Below are 21,215 nucleotides of genomic sequence, written 5' to 3'. Positions count from 1 at the left end.
CCCAGGGCCCTGACGCCCTCCCCTGCAACTGGCTAAGGGCCCAGCCTCACTGAGCTGGCTCCAATCCGACTGCCAAATACAGACATGAATCTGCCACAGCCCCCTGGCCCCTCCTCCTGGTCCCCCACCCCAAGCCCCTTTGGCTTCGCCCAGGGGCAGGGCTTGCACCCCAACTTACCCCACGAGACTCTGCACACGGACCCCAGCCGGCGCTTGTCCTGAAGGCTCTGTCCTGGCACCAGGCCTCCTGCAGCCTGCCCACTGCCCACTGCCTACCCCTCCGGCTCCCCAGGGAGCCGGAGCCCAGCCTGCCCAGCCCCACTCACTCTGCTGAGGCTCTGCACGAGGTCCGGGGGGAGGGGAAGGAGCCTGGGGAGGGGGAAGGAGGAGGTAGGGGCTGGCCTGGCTGGGGACAGGCTGGGTGGCAGGCAGGCAGCTGGCCGGGGGAGGTGGTGCCTGGGCCCTGGAGTGGAGGGGGCGGAGAGGGGAGGGGCAGAGCAGCCTCCCTATTTAGCCACCCTGCTCATTCCCAAACGGCGGGATCTGCCTTTTCTCTCCCTACGGCTTCTGGACCCTGACAAACAAGAAGCCCCCTTAACGGTGTCTCAGCTCAAAGGGTGGGGGGGGGCACTCAGTCCCCAGGGGAAGACGAGAGTGACAGTTGGCTGCAGCAATCAAAACACCTGCACTGACCCATTTGTCTCGCAGTGTCCACCAGGAGGTATTGACGGCAAACGGCCCCTATGATGCCCTTTTCCCTGACCAAATGGCCAAGCTCCCTGACGCTGCAATCCACACCACCAAGCCTCAACTGCTAGAGCTGGGCCATACCCAGTCCTCCCTGGTGCTGAGGATCAGAGAGCTGTCGGGACCCTTGACTTCCACTTGAGGGGACCAGAGTCCCCCCTCTGCCTCCCCAGGCCTGCCACAGCAGGTGTGGCCCCGCAGCGACCATGGGTTCCTGAGCCTTGCACCCAGCCCCTTCCTCTACAGGCTCTACCAGGGACCTGTCAGCGACATCCCTCACCCTCTCTGCCCACAAGAGCCAACAGGCCAGGAAGACAGAGGCCGCTGCCCACAGTGACCCCTCACCACTAGCACCCATCTGCACTTGGATGGGCTGGGGCTTGGAGACGCAGAGCAGGGGAGCTGTTGAGGAGAGGTCACACGGCCTTCCCCCGCCTGCAATCACCCCCCGCCCTGCGGCCACATTCCCAAGCTATGACCTGTGTTTCCCAGCACTGCCAGTGAAGAAGGGGGGAGGGCCCGCCATTCAGGTTGGCTGTCCTGACATGGAGGTGCAGAGGGAAGTCAGGATGGCACTTGATGAGCATCTGCTCAGGGTTTGACCACTAGTTGATGCCGAGATCACAGGCCTAGGCCCTGGAGGCAGGTGTTCCCCCTCCCCCCCGTGGAGTCTGGTGACCTGTGGGGTCACCGGCAGGTTGGACAGCACTGAGGCAGCCCAAGTGCCCAAAGAGAGACTGCAGAGATTAGAGCGTGACCAGCAGGGTTTGCAGAGAGCCTGGGACCCCTGGTGGTGGCTGGGGGAATAGCACCTGGGGCATGGGGTGATCAAGTGATTCAGGAATCAACCTGCAATGCAGGAGATCCCGGTTCGATTCCTGGGCCGGGAAGATCCGCTGCAGAAGGGGTAGGCTACCCACTCCAGTATTCTTGAACTTCCCTTGTGGCTCAGCTGGTAAAGAATCTGCCTGCAATGTGGGAGACCTGGGTTCGATCCCTGGGTTGGGAAGATCCCCTGGAGAAGGGAAAGGCTACCCACTCCAGTATTCTAGCCTAGAGAATTCCATGGACTCTATAATCCATGGGGTCGCAAAGAGTCGGACACGACTGAGCGACTTTCACTTTCACCTTCAAGTCCCTTAGCGGCTTCCTGGGTAGCTTACCTGGTAAAGAATTTGCCTGCAACTCAGGAGACCCCAGTTCGATTCCTGGGTTGGGAATTAGGAAGCCCACAATTCGGGGAGCTCTCCCTCTTAAGACCAGTGCATCTCAACATCCCCAGAGGTGTTGCTGGTATAGATACAGTCACAACCACCTACATGAAAAGCCTCTATATCAGGGCTTCTCAAAGTGGTCCTGAACCACCCATATCAGGACCACCTGGCAGCCTATTTAAACTATAGATTTCTGACCTGAAGAATTAAGATTTCCTGAAACAGGAAAAAATTTTTTAAATGGCACGTCCCCAGGGAGATTCTTATGCATAGTAACACTTAGGGACCCCAGGACCCTCAGCAGATGAGGACAACCTGAAGAAGTGACATCACTAAGCCCCACCTCAGCCGGCCAACAAACTTCAAGGCCAAGCTCCAAACCTTGGAGGACTGACTTCACTGGCCTCTCACCTGGCACAAGGCCCCTGACTCACGGTGGTGCTTCTCAGAGTTCACCTGGCACCAGAATCATGTGGAGAGCTCCTTAAACCGCAGTTCGCTGGGCCCTAGCCCCAGAGTTTCTAATGCTGTATGAATGGCTGGGGCTGTTATCTCCATCTCTAACACATCCCCAAGCTGATGCTGATGCTCCTGGTCTGGCGTCCACACCTGGGGGACCACTATTCTATGGTCTCTACTGCCATCCCAACCTCCACTCTCAGGCAGATCCTCATTACCCTTGGCAGATTTGCATCCCACCAAGCCTCTGCATGTGACCGAGGCTTTTCCAGGGGGCTGTGAAAGCTTCTACCCTCACTGCCACTTCTACCACTCCAGCCCTGGCTGCCCAGGAGGGCCTCCAGGTATGACTGGAAGGGCTGGCAGGGGTAAAGACAAGAGTGGTGTCCTCAGGAAACTTCCAGCTGGTTGAGATGACAAACCAGATACACACAGGACTATAACAGCAAGCATGAATAAGGTGGCAAGAGTGGGGCTTACTGATAAGGGCCAGATGAATACAGAGAACAGGATGTTACTTTCGGCTCAGGGAAGAAGGGAGAACTGATGGAAGGGTGGTTATTAGAATTCATAGTTTGGTTTAAGTAGGGAAAAGCATTCCTGGCAGAGGAAACCAGCTGAGCAAATGCTCAAAGGCAAAAAGCGTGTGCAGTGAGCTGTAGCTCATCCTTCTGGCTCAAAACTAGGTAAAGAAGAAAGAAGTGGGACGTGACAGTGTCAGTGTCTTTGGCCATCGCAGGGTCATGCTCAGGCCCAGGTGGTCAAGGTCTGCTTCAGGGGTGCAGCCTTCACTCTGAGGGCAAAGGGGACCTCTAGGAGGTACCTGAGGAAGGTGTAACGTGCCGGAGGCTCACAGCACTGACACATGTGGTCGGGTTGTTCACAGCCCGCTCTTCACACGCACTGTCTCGGGAGGTCCTCTAGAGGTGATTCCTCTAAGTGTCTGCTGGGTAACCCTGCCGTGGAAGTGAGGGGAGGGAGGGCAAAGGCTGGCCTGCAGCTGGCAGCGTCCACAGGCGCTGCCAGGAAGTGTCCCCTCTTAGAGAAGGAGAAGGGCTGTGCTGAGAGTGTTTCTGTTTTGGCTTAAAATGGACCTGGAAGTGGAGAGAATTTCACGTGGTCGGCCTGACCTAGCCATGGAAGCGGTTAATTCCCTACTTGGGGCTGCCACACATTTAGATAAATTGGCACTAACGGTGGATGAGGTCCCCATTCCTTTTTTTTCTTTTTTGGCCATACCGCATGGCTTGTAAGATCTTAGTTCTCCGACCAGGGATCGAACCCAGGGCCTTCGGTGGTGAAAACACGAAGTCCTAACCACTGGACACCCCCTCATTCTTCTGCCAGCTGTGCGTGATGACTCCCACTCTGGGATAGCAGCTTTTGTGGGCCAACCTGCTTCCGGTAGAGCAGTGCGGGGGTGGGCTGAGTCAGGTCAAGGGACCACACTGCTTGCTTAGATGCTGTCCAACCCAGCAAAGATGGACAAAAGGGCCGTGTGGCACTTCAAGGTCCCATCCTTGGGCAGCTGCTGCCTTCCCAAGGAAAAACCTGTGATTCTGCAGCAACAGGCTAAGACCAGAGGCCAGAAGAAGCAGGGGTGGGGGTGGGGGGGGCGGATGTTGGTGCCATGATTTCTTCTTCCTTTCCTTTTACACTCATGACCTCCAATAAACCACTTCTTCCCTATTATGATAGTGTTGGTCCTATTAGTGGGACCAGAATGAGCTTTGTTAAGCCTTATCCTCTGGCCCAAATGTCCTTAGCCTAATCATTAGCCCCACAGAGCCTCACAAATCTTCCCAAGGAAAGCAGCCCAGGAGTTACAAACTGACCCTTGCTTTGTAGACAAGAACACGCGGCTAGCTAGGGCCAAGGTCTCAGCTGAAAAATGCTAGAACCCGAGACTCAAATATAGAAGACCTGTGTTTGAGGGGAGGGCTGAAGGCAGCTGGATGGAGGCCTGGGTGCATGAATCCCCGTCTCCCCTCCTCCTGACCAGAGCCTGCAGCGGGGGAGAGCTGAGTACAGCCACCAGGTACGCAGGGAAACAAAGGAGCACCATAGCCACGGGGAAGGTGGGGACTCAGAGAGGAAGGACAGAAACCCTCCCCCAGGCTGACCCACCCACAGCGGGCATGGACAGTCTCTGCCCCTCGCCCCTGGAGCTCCAGAGCACAATTTTAACCTTGTGCTTCGAGCCTTGACCCCTTCAGGGTAGCGGAAGAGGGGATGGTACAGTGCAGTGATCAGGAGGACAAGCTCGGGAGACCCAGAGACAGAGCTTCAAATCATGATCTGGCCTCCAGCGGCCTCTGCTCCTAGAGCTGAGCACCCAACAGGGTAGTCACCAGCTGGCTGAGACAATTTCAGTTCACTTTAACTAACATGAAATAAAACAAAAAAGTCAGATCTTCGGTCACACTGGCCACCTTTCATGTCCTCAACAGCCACCTATAGTTAGTGGCTACACTATTAGAGCAAGTAAGAACGTTTCTATCATCACAGGAAGTTCTATGATCAGTGATGCTCTGGAGCAATTTGCTAAGGCTTCCCAAGTCTCTGTTTCCTCATCTGTAACATGGTCATGACAAACTCAGATAGTGTGCTGAAAAGCAGAGACATTACTCTGCTGACAAAGGTCCATACATAGTCAAGGCCATGGTCTTCCCAACTCATGTTGAGAGTTGGACCGTAAAGAAGGCGGAGAGCAGAAGAACAGATGCCTTTGAACTATGGTCCTGGAGAAGACTCCTGAGGGTCACTTGGACAGCAAGGAGACCTAATCAGTCAACCTTAAGAGAACTCAACCCTGCACTCATTGAAAGGACTGATCCTGAAGTTGAAACTCCATTATTTTGGTCATTTAATGTGAACAGCTGACTCACTGGAAAAGTCCCTGATGCTGGGAAAGACTGCGGGCAGAAGGAGAAGAGGGCGTCAGAGGATGAGATGGCTGGATGGCATCACTGATGCAATGGACATGAACTTGGGCAAACTCTGGGAGATGGTGAGAGACAGAAAGGCCTGGTATGTTGCAGTCCATGGGGTCAGAAAGAGTCAGACATGACTAGGCAACTGAACAACAACAACGACAGGGGCATAATAATAAAGCCTACCCCCCAAGGTGGGATTACATGTGAGAACCCAATCAACACCTGGTACACATAAAAAGCAGAGACATCACTTTGCTGACAAAGGTCTGTATAGTCAAAGCTATGGTTTTTCCAGTAGTCATGTATGGATGTGAGAGTTGGACCATAAACAAGGCTGAGCACCGAAGAATTGATGCTTTCAAACTGTGGTGCTTGAGAAGACTCTTGAAGAGTCCCTTGCACAGCAAGGAGATCCAACCAGTCAATCCTAAAGGAAATCAACCCTGAATATTCATTGGAAGGACTGATGCTGAAGCTGAAGCTCCAGTTCTTTGGCCACCTGATTCAAACAGCCGACTCATTGGAAAAGACCCCGATGGTGGGAAAGACTGAGGGCAGGAGGAGAAGCGGGTGACAGAGGAGGAGATGGCTGCATGGCATCATTGACTCAATGGACGTGAGTTTGAACAAACTCCAGGAGACAGGGAAGGACAGGGAAGCCTGGCGTGCTGCAGTCTATGGGGTTGCAAACAGTCGGCTACAACTCACTGACTGAAGAACAACAATATGTTACCTTATTCTGCCATCCATGCTAAGTTTGTTTGTTTCATGGGTGAGTATTTCCATCGCTCTAAATCACCTGTTGCTTCTAACATTCTGAAGCAGATTACAGATGCTCAATAAAGGCTGCTGCCCTTGTGCTAACTCTGTCACTTTACCCTTTCATCATCCCGTCTGTAAAGCGGCAATGTTACTCCCTGAGATGTCCCTCTCCAAGGGGTATATGTGGTGGGATGCAGCTTAAGTGAAGGGAGAAATGTGAAAGGGTTTGGAAAAAAGTATCTGGCACTCTCCAAACACAAGAAACTCCTCAGAGACATGAAGTACTTGGCACCCAGTTGGTGCTCAGTAAATGCATGTGTGATGGATGCGGGCAGCATTGAGAATGCTTAGCTTCAGTTAGGCACACCTCCCACACACCCCCACCCCTCGCCCCCCACCCCCAACACACAACCCTTGGGAGCATGATTGGGTCTCCACAGAGTTATCCAGTGGGGTGGGGCAGGTGGGGAGGGAACCAGGGCTGGGGTGGGGCTGCAGGGGCAGCGAGGGCAGGCTCTGTCCTGCACATCCAGCACCCAGGCAACTCTTTTCTTCAGTTATCCCATCCCAAAGTTCCCAGCCAGGAACTGAGATCTGTCGGATCTCAAAAGTTTGTCCTGTTGGAGGGGGGGATCCCCAAGAGGGCACTGGGCAGCCACCCCTGGTGACCAAGGGGGAGCAAGAAGAAGCAAGAAAAAGGAAGGTGGTTCCAAGAGGCCTCTTCCTACAAGACACCCTACCTTCCCTCCCTCAACCCACTCCCACACTGCCTGACACCCTACCCTTGCCCCACCCCCTCCATCCCCACAGACTCCAGGCCTGGGACCCCCTCCTTTGCCAAATGTCTGTGCCACCCACAGGTTCCGCCCATTCCTGCTGCTCTCTAGGTCCACTGGCCCCTGTCCAGCTGCTCTGGACCAAACAGCGCCTTGTAGGGTAAGAAAATCTGCTTTCTCCACGACAGCCGCGTCTAGACTCACGTGCTTGTCCCTCAAGCCTGGGGGCCCTCCAGCCGGCCTGGCTTATGGGAACTGCTCCTTGGCCGCAGTGCCTGGTGCGGCTGACTAATGTGATGAGGCCTTCTGACTCCCCAGGCTGGAGGAGACACAGAGATGCTGTGGCTGGCTGAAGACCCAGGGACTGGGAAATACAGAGGGGCTGTGGGCCGCAGGCCTGGGGAGGGCAGGGAAGGAGTCCCCAAGGCACAGGTAGGCTGAAGGAAGGGCAGAAAAGGAAGCGGCAGCTTCCTGGAAGCCTCCTGGAAACCCATGCTCCTGTGCTCAACGTCACCCCTTAATAATGCTAACAACTAACATTTGTCTACAGCTTTACAGTTCATAAAGCTCGTTCACACATTTGCTTTCGTTCCGTGAGGCTGGTATAATTATCTCTGGTTTACAAACGAGGAAACTAAAGTACAGGGAGGTTCAGAGTGGTGAACACAGAACTCCCAGTCAAGTGCGGACAGTTGCCTTGCCCCAAGCCTCCTTCCCAACCTTAAAAGGCTTTCAAATGGCCCTGAGCCAGTATTGGGGCAAACCGCACCCCCGCCCCCACCACGCAAATACAACCCTCGGCCAAATCTCAGCCCAAGCCAGGTATTGACCGGGGTCCTGGAGCCAGGCCTGGGCCCCCTAAGGGGAGCAGGGAGCTGAGTCAGAAGCCAGATCCCGGAGGTGATGGAAGGACGGAAGCATGCAGTGGAGGGATGGGTATGATTCAGCGTGGTGGGAGGGGCGAGCAGCAGGAGAATACCTAACACGTGGGCTCCTGGGAGGGGGATGTAAGCTAAGGAAGAGGCAGGCCTGCAGAGCCAGACAGGTGCCACCCAAAGGACAGGACTGGGACACAGGTCAGACACCACCAAGAATTCCCTAATCTCTCTGATTGTGAAGGTGCTGAGGGCCCAGGACCACAGCAAAATGGGCTCTGTAATCTTGTCTCTGGCAGAACTAAGTGAAAGTGAAGGACAGAACAAGGCGTACTATTTCCCGTCCAGGCACGCCCAGCGCCCCCCCCGCCCGTCTAACTCCCAGGCTCCTTCAGGGCTCTGATCTCTCTCAGTCCAGGCTCTCACAACACCAAGAGACCGCTTGGCCAGTCTAGAGACCAGGTTCATCTACCCTGCACTGTCCTCTATCCCAGGTCCACTGACCTAGGTTGATTACCCAGTGGTAATCTTAATGAACTCCCCTGCTGGCTCAGATGGTACAGCATCTGCCTACAATGCAGACGACTCAGATTCAATCCCTGGGTCAGGAAGATCTCCTGGAGAAGGAAATGGCAACCCACTCCAGTATTCCTGCCTAGAAAATCCCACGGATGGAGGAGCCTGGTAGGCTACAGTCCATGTGAGACTTTTCCTTTTGAAACACTCTCTACCCTCTCTCATCTCCCCACCCCACCCCACCCCACCCCACCCCCCACTGCCCAGGGCCAGCACTCTGTCAGCCCAGCAACCTGAATGACTTGAACTGGCCATGCACACTGACACCACTCCTCAACCTGAAAGAAACCGGGCTCAAATCCAAAGGAAGTAGTCCGACACCAAGAAAGGACTTTCATAAAAATAGAAAACGAGGCAGCCTCAGTTACGTCCCAAGAGGTACTCTCAGATGCATCTTCTTTTGGGCTCTGGGTTCAACTGAAGGAGCAAGGGAGCAGAGGAAGGCTGTGGCACTTAAAAGCATCTGTTTTTACAGGAGGTGGGAATCAGGTGGCCATTCTAGAGAGGAAATGTCCTCAGAAGACTCCTGATGGCTTTTAAACCCTTTGAGCTGGGAGATGATTTATCTCTGAGACTCAAGGATAATTTGCTTTCCCCACAGAACCTGGTTCAGGGAAATGCCACGGGAGGAGGGCACTTAGAGGATGTTGAAAGACACACTTCAATGACTTCATGAACTGGCCTCTCTGGCATGTGCCTTGGGAATTTGGCCACTGCCTTGGGGCCAAGGCCATTTAAAATGCTTCCACTAGAGCAGCCAACACAGGAGAATGGACTAGAATGCACACTGGTTGAGAGCCCAAGCACCAGGCTAGGAGTGGGAAGGGTCACTGCTCACCCCGCCCAGCCCCGGGGCCCGCGGGCTCCCTACCAGGTCTCACGGCCAGCGTGGCAGCACAGCGGGCCTGGCCCAGCTCATTGGTGGCAGTGGCTGCATAGCTCCCGGCATCGGCGGCCCGGGCCTCCCGGAGCAGCAGGGTGTGCCGCTCGCCTTCTGCCCGGATGAGAAGGCGGCCATCACTGCGCAGCGGGGACCCATCCTTCTGCCAGGACACTGTGGGGAAGCAGCAGGGTGACCAGGTTGTCCTTGCCCACAGGGGCCCACTGGGGCCAATCTCCCCCCACCCCACACAGGGCCCACAGCACTCCTCTCCCCACCCCAGGGAATCCCGAGGACTGGCCCCTCAGTCACAAAAGTCCAGGCCCACCTTCCCCTTTCTCCAGGGACTGTGACCCCCTAACACACACACACACACAAACACACACACGACACAGTAGTCCAGCCAGCCCCATGGAATGGATGATCTCCCCGTCTGCCCCCCGTACCCCCTCCCCCACTTCCCCCCAAGGACTGGGGTGGGAGGCAGGGAGGGGGGAATCTCCCCTCCTTCTCTCAGTCTTAACCTGACCCCAGGCCTAGAGCTCACCTTGGGGCGGGGGGTTGGCGGTGACAATACACTTGAGCAGCACGTCCACCCCCGGGGCCACCACTGCATTTTGCAGGGGGATCTCAAACACAGGGGCCTCCAGGGGCTCTTCTCCGGCAGACACGTAGGAGTCATCCGAAGACTCTGCCGGACACATGAGCAAGAGGGTGAGGGGACACGTCCCGGTGGGGATGACTCGGGGGAGAGGGGGCAAGCCCAGAGAGAGCGCCTTCTGGAAGGCAAGGGCTGGAGAGCAAAGGGTCTCTCTCCCGAACCTCCTGAGACAGGGAAGAAAGGAAAACAGAAGGGAGTTCTCAAACAGAACAGGGCGGCGAGACTATGCTGGTTTGGCTGCTTAATTTTAGCCACAGTTAGGGGGCTGGTTTCTGGAGGACGACAGGGACAACGCTGTGTGTGTCTTTATACAAGTCAGTCATCAACGATCGTAGATCAGGCCCTGTGCAAGGTGCTTTGAGGGACACACGACTTCATAAGCTTCCACACAGAGAACAAGCCAATAGCAACCCAAGACTTAAGCAACGCTAGTGTGACAGGGCAATGTGTGGTAAACTGTCAAACTAATGAAGCCACTGGATTAAAAACGGGAGCAGCAGGTGCTTCCAGTAGCCAGGAGAGGCCTCATGAAGGTCAGCTTTGACTGTCCATTCACCAAACAGTAAGACTGCACTTACTGCTTACTCTGTATGGGTACCAGGGTCACAGTAGGAAATAAGAGGCAGCCCCTGCTTACAGGAAGCTCGTATACACGAAGAGACCATAAAACTCCACGGTCGTGACTCTCTCTGGGTATTTTCTAATTCTGACATCCTATAAGCTAGATAACGGGCTTCCCAGATGGCGATAGTGGTAAAGAACCCGCCTGCCAATGCAGGAGAACTAAAGGATGCCGGTCCAATCCCTGGGTTGGGAAGATTTCCTGGAGAAGAAAATGGCAACCCACTCCAGTATTCTTGCTGGAAAACCCATGGACAGAGAAGCCTGGGCAGGCTACAGTCCATGGGGTCGCAAAGAGTCGGACATGACTAAAGTGACTTAACACAACACACGAGCTAGATAATGCACAGTGTCTGTAGTCAAAAGAGCCATGAAGATCTCAGTTATGCTGTTTTCTAGCTACAAAACCTTGGACAAATTAGATAATCTCTGTGTCTCAGTTTTATCTATAAAATGGAGCTGATAAATAACACCCAACATCCTAGAGAACTGGCATGTAGATTAAAATAAAGTAACACACCCAGTTCACACAACGCCTGGAACATGGCTGTGGACACGCAATAACGTGGCTAACGGAACGATGAACAGGTGTCTAATCATCTGTAAAGATTTTGAGACAGTAATATGAAAATGAAAAATAAAATGATGAAAAAAAAGGGGGGAAGTAAGTGCACTGAAAAGAGACACCGACAATGTGTCTTAAGTGCAAAGGTTAGACATATCTGGCCTGGAAAAACAGCAGAGGCAGGAGTGAGCCAAGGATGGCTTCCTCAGTCTCGCACCAGAAGTGGCCCCAAGTTGCTGTTCAGTTGAGCAGAATTAGGGGCAGAGGCATTTGGGGTACTGGCCACCATCCACAGGAGTGTGAGACAACACACTGTTTGGCATGTGATCACAGCCAGCTCAGCCAGGCAGGGACTCAAAAGATAGGAGAGATGAGGCTAGAAGGGAGGCTGGGTGAGATCTTAGTAGCCCTGATGGACGTCAGGCGATGTGTGGGGATGAGAAGATCAATACTGAGAGCTGGCTGGCCCTAAGCTCAACAGTAAGAGGGACATGACCAATTATTCATCGAGATGGACTTTGGTCTCTTCCCCCACAGACCAGTGGGGGTGTCGAGGGTTTCCCCCCACCATTAGATCCTTGACCCAACAGCCCAGCAGGCCACTGGGCCCAAGGGACGTTACAGGAGGCATTGGGCATGGGATCTCTGCTCATATCTCGGCTCCGCCCAGCGTCCATCAAAACATTCTCACACTCTCACCATCGCACAGGTCATACACAAGGGGCCTTCAACAATCTTTCACTCAAACTGGAACCTGGGACCATGCCTTTCCTCTGAAACCACACCCTTGCAACTGCCCAGCAGTCTCGCTCTTTCCAGACATGCTCCCACCCAGGTCCCAGTCAGCACCTTCTCTACCCTCCCCGAGGCCTTACCGAGCTCAGGCGAGGTGGGCCGGGCCCGGCGACCTCTGCCCTGGCTGCGGGCCCCTCGGCGGTCCCAGGCCCCCCAAGGACCGTCCTCCTCCGGCCCTCTGCGCAGCCTCTTCTCGGCCTCGGGCCCCGCCCTGTTCTTCTCCAAGGTCTGGGGTACAGTAGCGCCCTCCTGGCCTGGCGTGGCCCAGGGCAGGAAGCGCACGGCCTGCGGCGGGGGCTCCCGCTTCCGACCCGGGGGAGCTTTCGTCCTGGTCTCGGGGGGCTCGGAGGTGGGGGGTGGCACCGGGCTCCGGCACTCCTGGATGGCTCTGCTCCGGGTCAGCGGGAACTGGTCCCGGCGCCTAACCTCCTGCTGCGGGCCTTCCCCCAGCTCCGTCCTGCCCGCTGGCCCGCGGCCCCGGGGCCTCCCTGGCTCATCCCCGGGCTTTTCCGCGACGCTCGCAGGGGGCGGCTGGGCGGCGGCGGGGCTCAAGGCCCGCGGGGTCTTGGGGGTGGAGGGCTGGGAGAAGAGCGGCGGCTCGCCGGGCTCTCGGGGGGACGGGGCGCGCTGCAGCGTGGCGCGCAGGGACTCGTGAGAACGCACCAGCTCCTCCCGCGACGTGGAGCGGCGGATGCGGCCCAGCTCCTGGGCGAAGCGCAGCTCGAGGTCGGACGCCGGGCTGCGCTGACGCGTGCGCTCGTCCAGCGAGGCCGCCTTCTGCTGGAATAGGCGGCGCCGCTCGGCCACGTTGCCCGCCGGCGCCCGCAGCTCCTCCTGCGAGGCCCCAGGCGTGCCCCACGGCCCGCCGCCCTCAGACTTAGGCTGCTCCAGCGAACGGGCCTTGCGCAGGGGCACCCAGGGCCGCAGGGGCGCCGGCGGCGAGTCGCTGCGCTCCAGGCTGCGCCGGCGCTCCTCGAAGAACTGCAGCTTGTCCAGGATGCGGGAGCCAGCGCGCACCAGCCTCGGGGAGCGCCCCAGCGCCGACTGGCGGCCCGAGGTCTCGCTCAGGGGCGTCTGGGGCCGGGACTCCGCCGTGCCCGCTAGCGAGGGCCCGGACGACTTGGACTTTTTCCCTCGCTTCTCTTCGGCGGTGGCGTCCTCGGGAGGCACCGGCTCCCGAGAGCGCCGGTGGGGCGGCGTGGGGGTGGCCAGGGGCTGGCTGCCGGGTCCCGGCGGGGGCCGCTTACCCACCCGAGGGGACGGTGGGGGCAGCAGCGCGGATTTGGAGGGGGGCGGCAGGGCTGGGCGACGGGGGGCTTCGCTGGCGGGCTGAGGCTGAAGGTCAGGCTCCTCCTTGTGCGGTCCGCTCTGAGGGACACTGCTGCGGGACCAAGACGAAGAGGGGCAGGAGATTCAGGGGGCCTCCCCTCCCAGACCTTCGGGTCGTGACAGGAATCGGGCGGTGGGCATGCTGGGAAGGCTTGGGGGTGACATCGGCCAGCCCCTCCTCCGCCCCCACCCCCCCGAAGAGGAAGGCACAGCCAGAGCAGGTGCTGGGGAGAGGCTGGCGGCTCTGGCCCCGGAAGATTGGGCTGGTGGCTGGGTCCAGGAACAGACTCAGTCCCAGGGGCTCTGGCCAGCCCCCTCTCCCCCGCCCCAGAAGCTGGGAAAGGGCAGAAACAGAAACTGAGTGGTGGGGGGAAATAAAAGGATGAGGCTGAAGACCCAAAAGATGAAGTGGGCAGGGAAGGCGGAAGGGTGGGATGGGGCGGGGCCCTCTCAGGAATTCAGCCTCCCACTCATTCCTGCCCCCAGCTGGCCCCCAAAGCCCTGCCCTTCCTCAGCAGGGCATACCCCTTCACTGTGCCCCAGGAAGAACAGACCCATGCCTTCCAGGAGCAGTGCCCTCATCCCCGGGATTGCCTAGCACCTCCTCAGACCTGAGCCCCCACCACTGCTGACAGCAGGTGACAGCTGAGGTCCCTGGAGTGGGAGACGAGGGTACCCAGGTTCCCATGCCCTTTGATCATTCTGGCCCCGGTACAAGGCCTTTGACTTTGTCCTGCCCCTGGGAAAGTTACCTTAAGTCCTTGGAAACCACCCCCTGAGAAACACAGAAGCTCCCCAAAGGGGTATGCTCAGGAATAACTCAGCTCCAAAATAACTACTGCGTGGGCCTGAACAGTGGGTGTGGGAGGAGAGGAGGAAGGAAGGAGCTGGGCAGCCCCAGACTGCCCCTCTCACCTCCAGAACTTTGATGCCCAAGAGCTGGGCCTCAGTTTCCCCCATCTGGACTCTTGGGGGCACACCAAACATAGAGATTAGCAAGAAAAGGAATTGGAGATATTAGCGTCTTACCTAACACATTAGAGAGAGCTTAATAAAAACTTATGAAATGGCTCATTGAGTACTTATTGTGTGTCAGGCATGTACTGAATGCTTAAAATGCATTGAGTCATTTAATCCTCACAACAATCCTTTGCGACAAGGACTGTTATTATCTCCATTTACAGATGAAGAAACTGAGGTTTAGAGAGGTGAGGTGCCTTACCAAGGTAACACAGCTAGGAAATAGTTGGTACTAGATTGAAACCCCAGTAGTCTGGCTTCTAAGCCCTTGTTCCCTCCAAAATGTCTAGGATTCTGGGGGCACAGAGAGGGAAGAAATAGCATGGTATTGGCCATGAACATAAATTCTCCGGTGCCTGAGTGTCAGGCTACCTGGATCAGTCACCTACACAGCAAACCTAACCTCCAGCAGGGTGTGGGGTGGGGGTGAGGGGCATGCAATCTAGAGTGCCCTAGGGAGAAAAACCTCAACCAGCCACCTGCAGGGAGGCAGAGTCTACTCTGGGGGAGGGACAGCAGAGTCCCTGAGGAATGGCCTGTGGGAACTGGGTGAGGCAGGGAGAGAAATTGGGGACAGCGGAGGAGATCTCTTGCTGGCAGTTTCAAGCTCCAGGCCAGCCTATGTACCACAGACATCACTAAGGAAATGGGTTCCGCGGAAGTTGCCATAGCAACTCCAGGCTCCGGCTGGGGCCTGGCAAAGAAAGGCAGGGAAGGAAAAGGCAAGTCCAGGGCATGGGAGCGCCTGGTTAATGCCAGCCAGATAAAGCAAGGGCGCCTCCTCTGCACCTGCCCCCAGACCTCTTCCCTGCCTACCACCAGCCACCTCAGCCACCCGCAAAAAGGCCTCCCCCCACCAGGCTCTTTCTTTCTCCTCCATGGTGGTACCTCCCCCCCCACACACACACCCATACCCATCACAAATCAGGCCCCCCTCAGCTCCCCAAATGCCCCCTGACAACCTCTCTCATCAGCCACTCCCCTCTTCTACCATAGCACTCCCTTCTGTATCTGCCAGTCCCACATCTCCAAAACCCAAAACCGGCTCCAACGCCTCACTCCCAACACCTCGGCGCCTCACCATGGCCTCCCAGGACCACCTTCAACCCCACCCTGAGGCGTCTCCCACATGGGGTCCTCACATGCCCCCACCTCCATCACTCCGAGCCCTCTGCCTCCAGCCTAGCCCCCCAAACCCCCAATCTCCATCCCACCCTGCCCCAGCACCCTGCCACCCACACACTTCACATCCCCCTGCTCTCCCAGGCCCCTGGCCCCAACAACCCCCTGACCACCTCGCTCTCTTCTGTCTCCTGGTTGTGCTCTCGCTCGCTCCCTCCTGCTCTCCCGGGAGCTGCCGTGCAGAAAGGTTCCGTTCCTCCCAGAAAAAGGCCCACATGGGAACAGGAATGTGCAGAGATGAAAAGGCAGCAGCTGCTGAGACAGCAGGCACGGAGGGGCCCCTGTGGGGGGGGGGGGGAGTGGGGATCCTGGGGACAACTGGAGCCTGAATGGGTGAGGCGGGAGAGGGCCCCCGGGAGAGTGGAAATCTTGCAGGAGATAAGGAAGGGAGAGAGGGGTCCACGAGACCATGGAGATGATACAGTGAGCCAGGACAGGTGGGAGCAGGAGCATGTGGGTGGTGATGGAACAGGAGGAGGATGGAGCCGTGTGGGAAGACAGAGTGGGCAGCTGGGGCTAGGAGACGAAGCAATGGGGGGCGGTGGAGAAGTGCACAGAGGGATGGATGGTGCAGGGGACGTGGGACATGGACGCTGACGGACGGACGGTGAGGGGCAGTGCGGGACGGCATGGTGAGGTGGGACAGTGAAGGGCCCAGGTAAGGCCGTTACTTACACGTGGATTGAGAGCGCCCGTCCTCTGTACAGGCTGAATGCGCTGCCGTACAGGTCACTGGCCACCGAAAGGCTATCCTCTGACCCCCAGCTTGCGCCCACCAGATTAGCTCGAGACGCCCGTACCAGCGGCTCCACCCCCAGGTGCCGTGGCCCGGCCCCGGTTGCCTGTGCTTGCCTTGGGCTGCCCGGGAGGCGGCGGGTGCCAGCCCTGCTGCCCGCTTCCTGCTCCAGGACCGTCTGCCCGCTGCCCCACCAGCTCACTTGCTCCTCTGAGGTGCCTGTCACGGAGGTCGGGGGCGTGTCCAGGGAGGTGCCCACCAGCGTATCAGAGCCCCCTAGGGAGAGGAACACGGTGAAGCCAGGCACCTTTGGAGGGAAGACCACCTGCTGGCTCTGTGTGCACCCCAGAGAGCTCACCCGTGGGGGTGCTGAAGGCCCCGTCATCCCGAAGCTCCAGGCGATGGGTCCCCTGCACATCGCTGATGTCATCCTCGCCCGTCTCCGAGTCTGGAGGAGAAGGGGTCTGTGTGGGCAGGGCTCTCCTCCCCCTGACTCCGACTCTTCCCTCCTGCCTCCCCCGCAGCAGGCTCCGCATCACCACCAGAAGGACTCCCAGCATCTATCTTTTCTCCCCTTTAGCTCCCCACATCCCGTTGCCCATCCTGGGAGCCTCAGGGTCACCCCTCCCATGCTGGTCCTCTGGCTCCTCACCCCTGCCTCCGTGGGAGTGCCCTCAAAGCTACCTGCAGCCCCCCCACCCGGCCACTTGATGGACTGCAGGGCTGTAGCCCCTCCCCCTCCTCTCCGTCAGTGATAACTTAAGTTCCCGCACAGTCCCCCAAATAACAAGATCCTAGGTTCCAAGGCTCTAAAGTCTGGGTTCTGGTACCCAGGAACAAAGGGGAGTCACCTCAGAGTCGTATTGTCAGGGCACTCGACCAACCGCAGGGCCAGCCTGTCCTTCACCCCAAACCAGCCGGAACACATCAGGGTGCAGCTGAGGCAGGGTGAGGAGAGGCCGGGGCCGGGCAGGGAAGCAGGGGAGTGGAGGGCTAGGCCAGGAGCCAGTTTCCTACCGTAACTTTGCTTTCTGCAGGAGCGGAAAACTTCGCTTCCATAGGAGCAGCAGGAGAGAGACATGGACAGACTGTTATCAGAGCGTTTGTGGGGTAGGGCATGGTGGGTAGGCAGGACAGAGGGGCCATCAGGGTACCCAGTGCCCAAAGATGCCCTGTGGGGATGGGAGTCGGGGGAGGGAGACACCTGGGATAAGCAAAGCATCTCTCATTTGCTGCCTGCCTGCCGGCCCCAGTGGGCCCAGCACTAGAGAGCCAGTGTGCTTTGGGGGATTCTTCCAATGACATCAGTGATTCTGCACCCTTCACACTTTCACCGGTGCTCCCACTGGCCACACACACACACACACACACACACACACACACACGCACGCATACACACACACACACCCCCACACCCACTTGTACTCAGCCCAGCCATAGACCCAGGCCCCCCATTACGGGTCAGGCCCACCTTCTGGTACAATATCTGCACTGTGCTTTGACCTCTCAAAAGAACCTCTCCATCTGTTTGGCATCATGACGTGACCTGCACCCTCTTCCCAAACCCTCTCTGCTACTGCTGAATGGTCCTCAAAAATGAGGTCAGGCTGGGAGCAAAGTTTCTTGGGCATGTTTCTAACTTTCCCAGATTCTATCAGGTTCTGTGCCTCAGTTTCTCCCTGAGTGCCATGACAAGCAGGAGCCACGTGCTGGTTGTAGAAGCATGGCACTTAACTCATCCCCACCTGGCCCACAGATGAAGAATAATTAAGTCCGGGACCCATGATGGGGTGTGCCAGTTAACCCCCACCCCTTTTGCTAGGTCCTTTCTCAGCTGCAAGGGGTTTTCTTGGGTGGGTGGGTAGGTGGTTAGGTAGGTAGGTGGGTGAGGGAATGTGGGGGTCCTGTATCTCATGGGCCGTCTTCAGGCCTGGGTGCCTCATGAAGGGACATGGACCAAGAGGAGGAGTGTGCACGGGCTAGAGCAGGCAGCTCACGGTCCACGCACCATGGGTGAGTCGGCCAAAGGCCCGGCGGGAGTGGCCGGTTTTCTGAAAGAGAAAAGCCAGAATGAGGAGTTGAGGGGAAGGCTTGCTCCTGATGCTCCGACCTCCCTATACCTCTTGTCCAAACCTCTGTATCAATCAGAAACTCGGCCCAGTGGTCACTGGGAGCAGGGGAAGTGGAAAAGACCCCGGCAGGCAGCTTCCCCTAAAGGGAATAAATATCTCCAGTTTTCCTTGCTTGTCAGCCCTCCCAGCTGGAGCTCCTGCGAAGCTCTGGGGAGGAGCTGGGGAGGAAGGAGGTAGGACTAAGGGTCAAATGCTGGTCAGAGGACTGGGGACCTGAGAGACACTCCCGGAGATAGAGAGGCTGACTGATATGAAGGAAGAGATTGGGAGGGGGGGCATGCTTGGATGACTGGGAGATGGAGGGACAAGGACACAGATTCCTGCTGGGGAGGCGGGGAAGGACAGACACCTGAGATAGGTGTCAAGAGGGCAGGAGGGTGATGCAAGGGCAGAGGGCAAGGTCCCCCAAAGGACGGGAGCCTCAGGATAGCAAGAAGAAGGCCCGGGTCCACGGAGAACAGGGCAGGGCTAGTGGAATGCACTGAGCTCAGCGCGGATCCCTGCGCCGTTGCTTCCAGGAGCCCCGGAAGATGGAAGGCTCCGGAGTGGGGGGCTGGGGAGAGCCAGCCAGGGGCACGGAGGGGTCGGACAGCGGCGAGAGGTGGTACAGAAGCCCGTGGGCGCTCCACGCCGAGGCCGGCTGCGGGGGGGGCCCCCGGGGGTCGCGGCGATCGCGGGTGCTGGGGGTTGGGGGGGCGGGGGGCTCTGCCCTTGGGCGCGGGGAGGGGCCTGACTTAGGCCGGGGAGCCCCCTGGAGCGCGCCCTGCCCGCCGCCTCGGCCGCCGGGGTGGGGCAGGCTCGTCTCCGGCGCCCCCTCCCCCGGGCCCCGCCGCGGCGACCCGCCCTCCCTCCGGGGCGCCCAGCCCTTCCTGCCCCCTCCCGGCGCCGCCCGCCCCCGGAGCCCTCACCTGGAAACGCTTCTTCACCCACAGCTTCTTCATGGCGGGGGAGGGGGCCGGGCCGGCGGCCGGGCGAGGAGGGGACGGGCGGGGGCGGGGCGGAGTCGGAGGCGGGGCCGGGGGCGAGGCGGGGAGCTGGCGGGGGCCGGCGCCGGTGGCGGAAGGAGCCTCGGGGCCGCGGGAGCCCGGGCGGGGGGAAGACGACGGCGGCGGCGGCGGCCGGAGCCCGCCCTTCCCCCGCCAGCCCGCACCCCCCCAAGAGCCCCTTCCCTTGCCGGCTGCCCTGCGTCCCCGGGGGTGGCGATCACCTGCCTCTCGGCTCCCCCACCCCGCATCGGCCTCCTGGATCCTGGGCACATGGGGAAACTGAGGCACAGAAAAGGGTGCAGTGGCCCCTAGGAGAGTTCGGGCCACTCGCTCATTGGCCGCCCAGCGCGGCGTCCAAACCACCCCGCCCGCCTCCCGCGGGGCCGCTCCAGAAGGTCAGCCGCATCTCCACTGGCTCACTCCACAAACATGCGCGCGCGTCCGCCTTACCAGGCAGTACCCGACACATCGCAGGGCCGCGGCGCCGGGCGGGGGCGCCCGGATCATACACAGGGCACGGGTCCTCCTAGTGACCTGCACCCAGAACGCGAACCCCCTCAGGCTGCTCAGGAAGGTCAGAGAAGGCCCTCAAGTTCCCTGATCTTAGGTCCTCTGTCCCTGCACCCTGGCATACACACACACACACACACACACACACACACACACACACACGAGCTAAGGTGCCCAAAGATTTTCCTGTTATTCACAAATATAACCCAACTTCTCATTCGTGGGTGAGCACACATCAAATTTTCTTTATCCTCCTGGCATTTCGTACCATGCATATTTTGCCTGCACAAAATGCTACCCCTCCCCCCGCCACACACAATCATTATAATTAAGTTTCCTAAACATTTATTAAGTGCCAGGTACTTCATCGGGCTTCCCTGGTGGTTCAGATGGTAAAGAATCTGCCTGCAGTGCAGGAGACCTGGGTTCGATCCCTGGGTTGGAAGATCCCCTGGAGAAGGGAATGGCAACCCTCTCCAGTATTCTTGCCTGGGAAGCCCCATGGACAGAGGAGCCTGGAGGGCTACAGTCCATGGGGTCACAAAGAGTCAGACATTACTGAGCAACTTCAGGCACTTTATAAACGTTACCTCCCTGACAACAACCCTGTGAGCTTGAAACTCTTATGAACATTTAACTGACTCCATGTAATCAACAAGTGACTAAGGCTCAGACAAGTCCTATCACTTAGCCAAAGCCACACAGGTTCTGTGCCTCCATGATTGCCCAGATCCGAATCCCCACCCCAGTACACGCAAGTAGTGCCGATCCTGGTTGCTGAGATGTGACTACAAAGTCATTATCATTAACACTGACAGCATGCTTAGTATTTACCGAGCAATGGCCTAGGCACTTTATATGAATAAACTCAATCTGTGCACAGAGGCACAGAGAGGTTACTTGCCCAAGGTCACAGAGCCTGTAGTTGGGAGCCAGGGATTCTCTCCCAGGCACCGTGACTGAGTTACTGACCACCATGCCATAAAACCTCATATGCTGATTGGTTAGGAGGACCCTAACTTTTTTTCTTTAAAGCATGGGTCCAAAATAAATACTGAGCAAACTGATGAGTTGTGTTCAGCCTGCACAATATTTTAAATGGGGCAAGCCTGCTCAAATTCAACTGCTGACAAGACCACCTCTCTCCTTTTCAGTTTCTACTTGGCTCCTGAAGTTGTTTGAGTTTTGTGGCTCTTTATTTTAAAGTTTTAGGGTCATGTCTTGTATGTTCTGACTGCCTGCAGGCAGTCCTGTTACCCAGGCCCCCAGATGCAGAGGTTGCACCTACAGACACACACACAGGACGTGCAATGAGAAGGGGACACGTGTATGTCTTTATCAGTTCCAGCCGGAGGACTCTGGACACACATAGGCAATTTCCCTGCCCACCCCCAAACACACCCACTCACAGATGGGGGAGCTGAGTGAGGAGAGGGGGTAACTTGAGCCCCTG

General features: G+C 57.7%; 1 protein-coding gene across 10 annotated transcripts in view; it reads right to left on the bottom strand.

Annotated features, from left to right (window-relative positions):
• SPEG (striated muscle enriched protein kinase) overlaps nucleotides 1–21,215 on the bottom strand; it is a 58,446-nt gene that overhangs the window by 32,192 nt on the left and 5,039 nt on the right. For 3 of the 10 annotated variants that reach the window (XM_020904837.2, XM_070458691.1, XM_070458692.1), the window contains exons 2-6: nucleotides 16,493–16,582; nucleotides 16,074–16,410; nucleotides 11,948–13,248; nucleotides 9,773–9,916; nucleotides 9,217–9,399 (exon numbers count right to left, since the gene is read on the bottom strand). In XM_020904837.2, coding sequence (XP_020760496.2) covers nucleotides 9,217–9,399; nucleotides 9,773–9,916; nucleotides 11,948–13,248; nucleotides 16,074–16,410; nucleotides 16,493–16,582 — 2,055 coding nt within the window. The other 7 variants (XM_070458686.1, XM_070458689.1, XM_070458685.1 and 4 more) reach the window with 7 other exon arrangements.

The sequence above is a fragment of the Odocoileus virginianus genome, chromosome 30 (genome assembly GCF_023699985.2).
Source record: "Odocoileus virginianus isolate 20LAN1187 ecotype Illinois chromosome 30, Ovbor_1.2, whole genome shotgun sequence".
Lineage (NCBI taxonomy): Eukaryota > Metazoa > Chordata > Mammalia > Artiodactyla > Cervidae > Odocoileus > Odocoileus virginianus.
This window is presented reverse-complemented; position numbering and strand designations above follow the sequence as displayed.